Source organism: Thunnus albacares, chromosome 19, assembly GCF_914725855.1.
Source record: "Thunnus albacares chromosome 19, fThuAlb1.1, whole genome shotgun sequence".
NCBI classification, from domain to species: domain Eukaryota; kingdom Metazoa; phylum Chordata; class Actinopteri; order Scombriformes; family Scombridae; genus Thunnus; species Thunnus albacares.
This window is the reverse complement of record NC_058124.1, coordinates 5,876,295-5,888,646: the sequence shown is the minus strand read 5'-3', so window position 1 is coordinate 5,888,646 and position 12,352 is coordinate 5,876,295. Positions and strand designations below refer to the sequence as shown.

At 39.6% G+C, this 12,352-nt stretch overlaps 1 protein-coding gene across 1 annotated transcript in view; it reads left to right on the top strand.

The window, feature by feature from the left end:
- The first annotated feature begins 3,400 nt into the window (after positions 1 to 3,400).
- The window catches only part of khdrbs3 (KH domain containing, RNA binding, signal transduction associated 3), a 107,002-nt gene continuing 98,050 nt past the window's right edge, over positions 3,401 to 12,352 (top strand). The window contains exon 1 of the mRNA XM_044336617.1: positions 3,401 to 3,826. Coding sequence (XP_044192552.1) covers positions 3,736 to 3,826 — 91 coding nt within the window. The 5' untranslated portion in view covers positions 3,401 to 3,735. The remainder of the gene's footprint in view (positions 3,827 to 12,352) is intronic.

The window sequence follows — 12,352 nt, the reverse complement described above, 5'->3', positions numbered from 1 at the left end:
CTGATTAGATCCCTGGCTCTTGTTTAGAGAGGGAGGAACATTGATTCTGAATGCACAAGTGTACAGATACAATAGTAAGAGTGAATATACCATATATGATACCTCGGGGCACAGCACAGGCTGTCTAGTTCTAGGTGTTGTCAACATCATATTTAGTGGATTGGGACAGGCTGTAGGGTGAGGACGGGGGCAACTATTCTCTAATGATCAAAATAACACTTTGTCAATGTAATAACCCACCGTTCTTCATTCTTTACACCCATCTGACAGAACATTTCTCATAGCTTTGTTTACACCAGCGCTGCTGCCCTTGTGGTCCTCTCTGACTTATATAAAAATGTTGCCTCATAAACCATGATTATTTTCATTGCGATTGATGTATTGCGATCACTTAGAGAAGTCCCTTTGGAAACACGCGTCTTGAGAAAGACGTATAGGCCCGCAACTTTGATTCAAACATCAATGACAATGTGAGGCTTTGTTTATGAAGACGGGGAGCAACAGATGGCAAGCATATCTATAAATAAGTCGTTCCTCTGAATAGGAGATTAGTGCATTTGAGCCGGTTTTAATGGTCTCTGGAAGAGATTAAAAAGTAAGCTGATTCATAATGCGTTTCTCTTTGCAGTGAATCACTCATAAACAAGAGTCTGGGAAGAATCAGTGGAAAAAAAAATCTCAAACATGCTTAAGACAAGAAGTTATATGCATAAGAAAGCGAACATGATGCGTGTGTTCTCTGCATGGCTGCAATTTCATGAATCTTACAATGTTACCAGGTGCATCACTGGAAATTATTAATGAAAGCATTTTACAGCCTCGCAAATGACATATTGCCTTCATTTTCCTCTTGCATCTAGATCGCTGCAGACCTTTCAACCCTGCAGACCTCACAGAGCAATACGTGCATACATATTTCCATCCATTTATTTTCCATACACACTATATATGCTAACACTAACACTGCAGCGGTTATTCCAGAGTACAAATCAAGCCATAAAAGTATAATAACCAATAGCACATTCCAAAGTTCACGGAGGATATAATGTTGATAAATATAAATAAACCATCTTGGTTTTCGCCTCTGGGTCACATTTTCTCCAAGTTATTGAAATAGAATTGAGAAAAAAGTCTCAATTATATAACCAGTGCTCATCAGCCTACAGATAGCCGCCCACCTGAGGCTACCTCAGCATCCTACACAAATATTGACAGAATTTTTTATCTTCTCTCCACATTTTCTAACAAATATGAAGCTCGTATACAAATCCTATTTTTTCTGGCCGCTAAACATCCTGAATTCCCAACAAAGACAATTTTGCATTTATTGTATGTTTCCAGGAACTGCAAGGCTGAGGATGTCTTATAATGTAGATTTGTGGATGTATCTTTAGATATCTGTTGTCTGGACAAGCTCGATATCTGTCTTTTAATGACACTGTCCTTTCTCTTTTAGAAAACTGGAGTCTCACCAAGTTTTTTTTTTTTTTTTTGCTCTAATAATGACCAGGGCTTTATGTGGCTGTTTTGCTAAACAACAAGGTTTTCTTATTTAATGAATTCATAAACACGCCCAGGAGAAAAGCATGCTTGACCTATGAGAAGGTGAATGGATTTCCTGAGAACGATTGACAGGTTGTCCTGACAATTAAAAGCAATCAATGGCTTAAAAGAGTAAACAGGACAATTACAGTATGTAGGCTTCTGAAATGTTCTTGTAACTGGTCCAACTGATTTAAAATATGACAGGTCAGCTGTGCCTTTGTTAACATAAATCATCTGAACATCTTTTTAATACCATACGTATAGTGATGATTAGTATGCTGAAGCCATGCACATGTGGAAAATAATTTGTACAGTCACTTCTCAACCAATTCACCCCAAAACATACTGCATATCTCACTCATATGCAAACTGATGACTGGCTATGCTATTTTCACATTTGTATCTGCTAGGTGGATCTGTCAGCAGCTGTCAGAGGTCGTTTGTATGCCTGCATCGTTCTACTTCAGTAAAACAGTGTGTGAATCAAACCTACAAATATAACCGTAGAAATGTGTTTGGCTTAATATAATATTTGTCTAGTGACTCATTTTGTGTCTGACTTGCTCATTAGTGAGTTCAGCTATCATAGTAGATGATATTTTTGTTTCCTGTCATAGTATACAGACAGTATTAATAAAGCTTTTCCACCATAGTGGTATTTCTATCGTGTCTTCTTAAATAATTTCTGTAAGGATGAGAACATAGATCTATGTTGGAGAAAAATCAGATCAAATTATAGGCTAGTAAACTACTTTAAAGGTATATGTTGAATAAATGTCCTGGGCTTATCTCACCGATAAAACACATGCTCTTGAAATAATGCATTTACATGCATGTGCATTGACATTTTTTAAACATTGCAATCATTTCGGTGGGTGACACTTGAGGTTTTTATTGTTATTTTGTATAGCAAAGGTCACGCAACTTTCACTAGATATTTGGAAGCAACATATTCCCTCAGTGGAGATTCAGGACTGATGGTCCCTGTAAAGCTGATAATAATTTATAAGTCTTAATCACCATGTTTGGATTACTAGCCTGGAAAAGCCAGTAACTGCCCCAAAAGCCCCCAGATCCACTGTGTGTCAATCGCTTTTTGGTAATTTGATAACATGAAAAAGTACATCAACTGGATCTTGTATCACTACCTAATCTTGTTGTCTTGTCTTGTAGAGGGATATCACAAAATGTAGTTCTAACATCTGTATTATTTTAGTTTTGTGTTCATCTGTTGAATTTTCCTACATAAAGGTATGTTTAATCAAATTACCACAAATTAGCTGACACACAGAAAACCCAGGGCTAGTTAATATTCCGGTATAGCAGTGTTGATTTGTTCTCTGTTCAAAAAAATATAAATTCAGAGTGTGCTGTAGCCTATTTGATAGGAGCTAAATATGTTTATGTAAGTTAAATATTTGCCCCGACGCCCTGAACAGGTATGTTAATCACACTTATCTCAACTACACTGTCGGTGATCACTGTGTCCCCAGATCTGTATGAGCAGGTGTGAAGCTTTAAGTGAATGGCAACGGTGAACCTTCATATGAAAAGATTCCACATTCCAAAAAGCTTTACTGTACTGCACACCTTCAAAAAGACAGTGAGCTACAGTGAGATGAGCTGCTGTACAGATATTTAGAATAATTAACATCATATACAAGCAGACAGGCTTTGTCTTGACAGAGGATATCAGACGCAGACACTTTACCTTATAGCTCTGTGGTTCTGAATCACCGCGTGGTGAGTATATGATAATGATATGGTAATGGCGGGATTCAGCACCGCGGACAGCTCCTGCGTGTCGCTCCGCCTCCTCCACCGGCTGCGTGTGGCGGGCGGCGACCAATAGCTGCGGCTGCCTCAGTTTACCACTGGATACATCAGAGGGAGCTTCAAAGAGCTTGGAACCTCACTCCTGCTGTGATGCGTAGCGGGGCTCTGCGGGCTGAGCAACACTTCGATGGGATAAAACCTCCCGGTCACATCTAACCGCTCAGTGTGTGTGTATGTGTGTGAATGTATGTGTGTGCCGAGAGGACAGAGGACATTACCGCCCGCGTTTTTTTTATTGCTTCACAGAAATAGCTGGCGGTGCCCTAACTTGGAGCTGGTTGGACGTTGAGCAAGTTTTGTATTTTTATTTGCTTGAATTACATTTGAGTCGTTTGCTTGGAGTCAAAGGCAGAGATGGGGAGCGAAAAGTACTTGCCGGAGCTTATGGCAGAGAAGGACACGCTGGATCCGTCTTTTCAGCACTCCATGCGGCTACTGGATCAAGGTAAATGTCCGTGTTTGAGTCTCTCTGAAAGTCCTTTATCCATACTGCAGCTCCTCTGTAGAGTTACAGCAGATATTGGCCATTTCTAAAAATCAAATGAAAATGATGGAATACTTGGTTTATGAGCCAGGACAGTTTGAGTCTATAGCACAATGTTCAGGTTTAAAGTAAACGCTCAGTAAAGGTGGCTTCAGGCTACATGACACCACCAGTCCGCCTACTTCAAGTTATAAATAAGAGGTTTGTGGGTCTGCTTACAGTTTCCTGTTCGGTCACACTAAAATAGAGAGGTCCTCTCAGCATCATGGCTGTTTTGCCAAGTTGTTATGCAGCAAAGGTGCCATAGTCAGCCTTCTGTAGTGTAGAAATCAGTGTAACAGGGCACAGGCTTGACAGAAGACACACCTGCTTCATCACTCGGACCAGAGGTTTACAAACTTTTTCATGTGAAATAGACTCTAAAGGGTGAAATTCATGCTGTTGGAACCTTTAAATGAAGATTAGCTGGTTGTTATGTGACATCAAGCAGGAAAAATGTGCATGAAGGTAGCCTATCTGATGGAAAAGTGAATAGCTTCATATATTTGAACCGAAAACCCATTAGGCTATTTCAAATAGCATAGTATGAAATTATAGTCCACAGTTTATTGATGGAAACAACAATGAGACCTTTAAACACTAAAACCACTTGACATCCCAGTTTGCATGCTGCAGTCATCTCTATCCCATGCAGACATGTGTAAGCTGTGGTGGAATAATCACACTCTCATTCAAATCTACATGTGTTCCCTCCTTTGAAGAAGTGGACGTGACTGAAATGGAACTTTGAACGCATGGAGCAGCAGCAGCGCTCACAGACGCCTTAATTAATCCGTTGCTCAGCTTTCTGCTTTGAAGCTGTCGGAATTTTTCAAACACTTCTTTAGACGCAACCCATGGAGCTCCTCATGTGGGAAGTGCCAGTGCTGTAGCATCCCAAGTGCATCCTTCAAGTGCCACTCGTGGGCTTTGTGTAGAGTGTAGCAGAATGTTGTTGGCTTTAAAGGTAACAGACAGGAGCACTAGTCCACTATAAACAGTCCTGCTGCACTGTTACTAATTCCATTTAACCCCCAGATGCAGCTCCTGCACCAAGCTGTTTTTATTCTATCTGGCTGTCTGACAGTCCTAGTCGCTGCTTCCCAAAGCTGGGACCTCAGCGGGTCCTTAAAAAGGTTCCAAAGGGACCCCAAGCAAAGAGAGGCATGATTAAATTTTAATGTTGTTTACTTGCTGGAGTTAACCAAAACAACAAACAGAATGACTTTCTGATTAAACTGTCACCTTCAGAAACTACAGTATGAATATACATTTACTTTAGGGCAGCAACTATTGTAATTTCATTTCTCATTAATCTCCATTAATCGATTTACCGTTTATTCTGTAAAATGTTAGAAAATAGTGAAAAATGTCCCTCGAAGTTCCCTAAAGTGCAAAGTGCTGTCTTCAAATTGCTTGTTTTGTCTGACTAACAGTCCAAAGATATTCAGTTTATAATGAAGAGTATAAAGAGTATAAAGAGTAAAGTAGCAAATAATATGTAGGATTTTTGCTCGAAAATAACTGAAATGATTTGAATTGATTAATCCTTTCACCTTGAAGTCACTTTATGACATTTTTACAAAATGTAAAAATCTTCATTTCTAATATAAACAGATTTAATCAGATTAAAATTGGCAAATTAATTGCATTTTGGAAATGCTGGTGGTCTAGTTGTTAGTCGCTGATATGAAAGAGCATGATGCTCCTGCAGTATCTCTAGATAAAATAATTCTGTATGTGGCACATGCTTCACTGTGGAACACCTGTTTAAAACTCATGGATTCTTTTTTATTAACCTCCAAACAGTGTGTAATCACCTTTTGTGATGTGTAAAATGAAATCCCTCACAGAATCTTCTATTCATTCAGTGTATGTTGGAGAAATGGATGTAATGGCCTCAGTCATATCAGTGGCAGATTTTGAGTCTTGTTTGAATGAATAGAGTTGGGTTAATGCAGAGGCAGGAGAGCATCTCTGGATATCTCTCAGTGGGCTGATTCATATACTGTAAGGTAAATTCACTCCAGTCTGTGAGGAAGAGCGGTCCGTGTTTTACTCAGCACTTTTTGTTATCGGCTGGTTTCGTTATTCAAATCTGGGTTAGTCTCTTTATTTTCCTACGAAGGAATATTCTCCTCACTGAAAGAAAGATTGGTGCAATGAATACTTAATGCCAGTTGAAAGACACTTACCAACCACTTCCTTGACAGAGTCTTTCTGAAAATCTTTTATCCATACTGCGGGTTCTCTGTAGAGTTACAGGAATAGTTGGTGTGTGAGCCAGGACAGGCTAAAAAAAAGGAGACTTGTAGAGTAAATGTTCCCGTGTTTTACATTCAAATAGCTTTACCTAACACAACTTCTTGATAGAAGACTTCCAATAAAGTTAGTTTGTGATATTTATGGTGAGGGCAAAGATTGCAGTTGAAAACCATTGCGAGAGGCAGAATTAATCCGTGACATTTTATGAAGTAAGCAGAACTCTGCGGTGCACAAAATTTGGCCGAAACAGTCTGCCGCAACTCCAAAACTGTAAATACTGTTATCTCTCTCTTACACAACAGATGGAACACGATGCAGCTTAATAGAGCACTTCTTCTGCCATCTTGCTGATGAGTTCTGGAGTTGATTATGCAATTGGCAGGGGATGCAGGGAACAGAGAAAGAGTAACTAGAGTTACTGCATGCAAACGGAGAATATGAGATTACTCCAGGTCTGGAGAGACTTCCATTCACTAGAAATTAGGGAAGCATTGTGTTCGAAGCTCGGGGACTGGGCGGGCTGCTTTGATAAGTTTGGGCCATTTGCGGAGCTCCTCTCCCACAAGGACCATATCTCTGCCCTTGTGACGAGCCTCATACAGTCAGCAGCAGACACTTGGAGCTGAAGAAATATCTTAAGCCAAAATAAGAGACATGCAGGACCAGCAGCCTACATGAAATGAAAAATCCTCAGCAGCATACTAATGAGTGATTTCTAGGTGTAGAAACACCTCGGGTGGCATGAAGTGCATCTGTTATTTACATGAAATGAGTGCAAGCCTAAGGTACACAGGGGCATGTGGACTGCAAGTGACACTTAATTCCAATATTTAACTTTTTTGAGTGTTAAAGGTAAAGTGTGTAAGATTTAGTGGCATCTAGCGGAACGGACTTGGCAGAAAGAGAATATGATATTCATTAGTATTAGTAATTTAATTAGTGTATAATCACCTGAAAATAAGAATTGTTGTGTTTTTGTTACTTTAGAAGGAGCTCTTTATATCTACATAGGGAGCAGGTCCCGCCATGTTGCACCGCCGTGTTTCTATAGTAGCCTAGAACAGACAAACCAAACTCACCGTAGGTTCTCCTGTATGCTTGTGTAGCAGTTATGGCAAGTGGAATCACTAACTTTGTTACACTTGGAAGGGGAGGGGCCTGGGGGGTATTCAGTTTGTTGCAATCTGCAACCTCACCACTAGATGCCACTAAATCCTACACACTGGTCCTTTAAAATGTATTCTTGACCTTGGAAACAGTAATTTGACAGAAAAAAAATCTTAAACTTGGGGCTGTCACTTTTTGTTCAAAATTCAGATTTTAATTCAAACATGGGAAAAAATAAAATATTCAGTCTTCCTATTACGTGCCCTATTGTCCTGTAAACAAGGCTATTGTTCTGTGTGCTAACATAAATGTAGAAAACTAGCGAGCCGTGCTGAATTATGACAACAAAGCATCTGAGAAGTAATATGTTGATAAAGGTTATGTTGATGTTGTTTGCTGGCTTTGTAAAATACAGCTGCCTCACAGTAATGTTAGCTTGTCAGGCAGGGGAGGCACCGCAGATTAACAGAACATCAGGTCTACATCTGAGTTTAGGATTAAGCCACATGGCTAGTACTGTAAGTGTATCTTGAGTTAAAGTTTTTGTATTTTGGTCAAATTATTATTTTCGGTTAATCGATTTAATCTTTAAAATGTCAGAAAATAGTGAACATGACCGAGGCTATATCTTATTTTGTCTGACAAACAGCCCGAAATGCAGGGATTTGAAATTTGTAATGATATAGAACAGAGAAAAATATGCTTGATAAATAATGTAAACATTTAAGGGATTGTCAAAATTCTTGACAATTCATTTTTCTTCTGTAAAGAGTAACACCTGCACACTGACTCCAAACCACACAGTCGTTTAAATGGACAAGTTTTTGATCCCGGTTTGATCTTTTCTCAGGTCAAAATATTTAAAAATGCTCATCACATCCATACATATACTGGATACCAGTAGGCTGATTCCAACCCATCCAGAGTGATAAACCTCTCAAAACAGTTCACAATTCAATGTAGTATACAATGAAATCTACAGAGAAGTACAGAGACGATAATACGCCAAATATATCAAGAATATCAAATAAATCCCAAAAATGTCAAAAGTCAGGTGTAATTAACAGAAAATCTCCACTCATATCATAGTTTTTATTAACACACAGTAACATACATGTATGTTACTGTTGACACTATGAGTAGTTAGTAGTCTCAACAATAATGCTTTTTAAAATGTTCATTTTTTATATACTTGATATATTTGATGTATTATTGTCTCCATTCTCCCACTTTTTTCGACTGAAGTAGACTGGATGTGAATAACACTACTTATGCATAATACATACTGTATATACTGTAGGGGCTTTTATTCATATAATAGAATTCCCATTGTTTACCCATATGATGAATATTATCTTTGTGTAATTTTCCTAGAGAAGCTGTTAATAGTTTAATAGTAGTTTAAACATGTAAAGTTCCTCCTTGCACCAGATGTATTCTGTTTATTCAGCATGTGGATGCAGAGCAGCATGCAGCCCAGTCTGAATGTTTCAGCACCTCTGGCCCACTTTGGACGTTTTAACCTCAATGCTGCACATAAGCTTCCACATCTAGTGCTTTTTAATTGGATATTCCTCAGCAGGAGCCCAGCTCAATGTTTACATTACATTAACAGCCTCTGCTAGCTTGACCATAAAGAAAAAACACCAAAAAAAACCCCTACAGTATCTGCATGGACTGAGCAGGTGTGGGAAAGTATCCTTATTGCAGACATGATGCCCCATCCTTAATTCATACATTTCCATCTCATCAACAGAACAGAGGGGTATTTTTAGCTGTGCTTTAGTTTTGCCCCAAGTGAGAGCAGTTCCTGGGTTAGAATGCCCAGAAGTGAACAAAAATAAGCTTTGGCATACGATCAAAGGCAGAGATATCGTTTTGTTGGGAAAACAGTGCTTGATAGCGATAATGATCTGTGGATCTGCGGCTGGCCGACATGCTAAGCCACACAGTGAGGTGGAGGCGCAGCTACAGCGCTGAACCTGTCTGAGTCTGAGAGCTGACTGGTGATTTGACCCGCAGATGTAGTGAACTTGCAAGTGAACTGTAAGAGGGCAGACGGGGAGCTCCAGCAACCCGCTTTGCATTCAGACAAGTAGTGGAAGGCTGCTGAGCGGCGCTGTGGCTAAGAGGTGTTTGCAGAGCTCTGTCTCTGCTTTGCAGCAGCTCTCGCTGGAATCCAGGGGTGAAATGTAGGCCAGGACAGATTCCAGCTATAAAACCTAACGGCACCTCGTTTACAGACGCGACGAGTCACATGGCTGCATTGATTTCACTGCTAATGTGGGATGCATGTTCTTATTCGTGACAGCAGCAATAATGAGCCAATGAATGTGATAGTGCTGGAAGAAAGCCATGTGCAGTCATTTCCAGATTCACCTAAAAGAACATAATTGACCAAGTCTAACAACTGGTGAGAAGCCAGAAAGCAAAAAAAGTGCCGAAATACAATAAACAATTAAAAGCTTGACATGTGCTGTGTATATAATTACAGCTGCACTAATCAGTATTTTAATATGAACAATGGAGCATATACCGTATTGGCCTGAATATAAGACCATATTTTATTCTGGAAATTACGTTAAAAAGGTCTCATCTTTTACGTGTTCACAACATCAGATATTCTTTTTGAATGAGTGTACCACTGTAACACTGGCTCCTACAGAAATGTGCATTATGGGTTGTTTGTAGCCTTGATGTTGCTAGGCTAGCGAGTATCTTACAGTCTGATATTGAGGCTTGTGTAACGTGTTTTTCTGCCAAGGAGGAAATAAATTCATGACGAGTGAAAATGAGTCCAAAGCGTCTTCCGACGTCTTTACTGCAGAGACGGACCGCAGACTGAATCTGTCAAGCTCCCAATTACCACTGTCACAGATGATGAGGATCGCAAAAAGACAGACAGTGTGAAAAAAGCTAACTGTCAGAGAAAATAATTTTGACCGCTTTCAAGATCCTGACAGGAGAGTGTGTGACTATACTGTGGTATATCTTCAAAAAGTCTTTTTTCGAAAAACAGGTGTTTGAAACTGGAGGTCACCTTATATTTGGGCAAATATTGCACTATGTGTAATGAGAAAGAGGTTGCTCAGAGTTTAAAACCCTAGGGAAAATACACCTCACTGTGATGTTCCCCTCTGCTTTAGGCAGCATTTTAGCATCTTTCAGCTCATTGTTTTGATTCTACCTATTTGTTTCTCTCACGCCACTCTCCTGAAGCTTATTTACAGCCGTAGCAGGACACTGTTTTAAGAAAAAGACTGTGATAAAGTGACTGTATGTCACCTGACCAGCACACAAGAGAATGCAGACAAAGTTAGCAACAAGCTGCTAGCTAAAGAGACAGATAGTTCCCTCAGTATGTGTTGGAGAAGGAGAGTGAATGTTGTGTTTACATTCATCTGGTTGCCAGAAACATGACTGCATGTCTCCTGAATGTGCAAACAGGCACTAACTTGATAATTTTGTGTTAGTTTACAAGGCCGTACTACACTGATTTATTTGCTTTCTCAGGAGTTCTGCCTCCAAGTGTCCAGAAAGGCTTTAACTAGCTTCCCAGTGTAATACACATGCTTTATTCAGGCTGGGTAATACTTTTTTAGTATTGACTGAAATGTGTCTTTTGTGCTGAAAACTGTAAGGTAGTGAAAGTTAGCAGCTCCTTCTCTCTCTTTTTTTTTTCTGGACCTATTTCCTGCTCTAATCAAGCTAGAAAACAGTAATTAATAATTGCGTCACTCCTCTCCAGCTGTTGTCTCATTACTCTTTTTCTCGCATCTCCATCGTCGTCAAGTCGGTCCCATCACCATATTGCATAGGATACAGTCTCCACCTGGTGCAAAGCTTGCCTCAGGCTCAGCTTGTTGATTTAATGTGGAGACTGTCAAATGTCCATGTTGAACATGTTCTCCGGTATAAATGCTGCATTCATATTTCAAATACCACGAAGATGTGCATTTTCCTCCTCCACCTGCGCGCATACATTGCTGAGGGCCTGCCTTAAGCTGTCTGCTAGAGGAGACTCTCAATTAAAGCGGCCAGCCAAGGCAGCTTTAATAATGCAAAGTGCACTTGTTCAGGTAGGAGCCTATGCTGGAAGCTGATATTACACATCTCAGTTAAGGAGATCATTTAGAAGTGTGTTGCTAGGTCTTTGGTACAGCTGGGTATCCTTTGAAATGTTTTAATACTAGAACTGCTGATAAGATACTTTAGTTTCTGCACCAATACTGAAACTATACTTTTTTTGATACCTCACTTTGAGTTTTTGTGTTAATTTAACAAAAGAAGTTCTCTAATGTTAAACATTTAAACACAAGCCGTCGTACTGGAACATTTCCTAAAAAAAAAAAAAATAAAAAAAATAATTAAAATTCACCCGAGCAAGGCTACAACAGCATTAAATGCCAACGTTGGGTACTTGACAGTTTTCGAGCAGGCAAGGAAAGACCTTTAATTGCAGGATGAATTCAGAGAAGAGCACATGTCCTCACCTCAGCAATATATCCTCCGATTAAGGCCTCTCCGCATCACTTCCAGATTCATTAATCATCATTTTAATGATAGTGATAATGTTCTCTGCAGTACTGCCCAAGACAGGACGCAGACAGACTGGGATTACACTGGATTAGTTTGAAAAGCAGAAGAAAAAACCCCCAGACTGTATCAATCTGTTTACTGTGCCTGAGGCTGAGAGACAAAGGGAGATGGGGGACAGAAAAGAAAGAGAGAGTAGGAGTGAGTTGGCAGCGCTGTAGAGAACGTAAGAGTCTTTTACCCGAGGGAAAGGTTATTTGTAAGGGGATTGTACCAAAGTCAGTTACAAAAGGGAAAATGCAATCAGAGGGAAGGGGGACGAAAAAATGGAGGAGCAGAATGGAATGGGAGTTTGAAATCGAAAAAAAACAAAAAAAAAAGCGGTTATGGGAGTGCTTTCATAGATGAGTTAGTGATAAGTAAAAAAAAGTTCAGATGTCTTAAAACAAAATATAAAAACTCACTCTACTGCTTTCATACCATGTACCTTAATGTCATCATTTATAACTAAAACACATCCTCAGTGAGCATATACTGCAC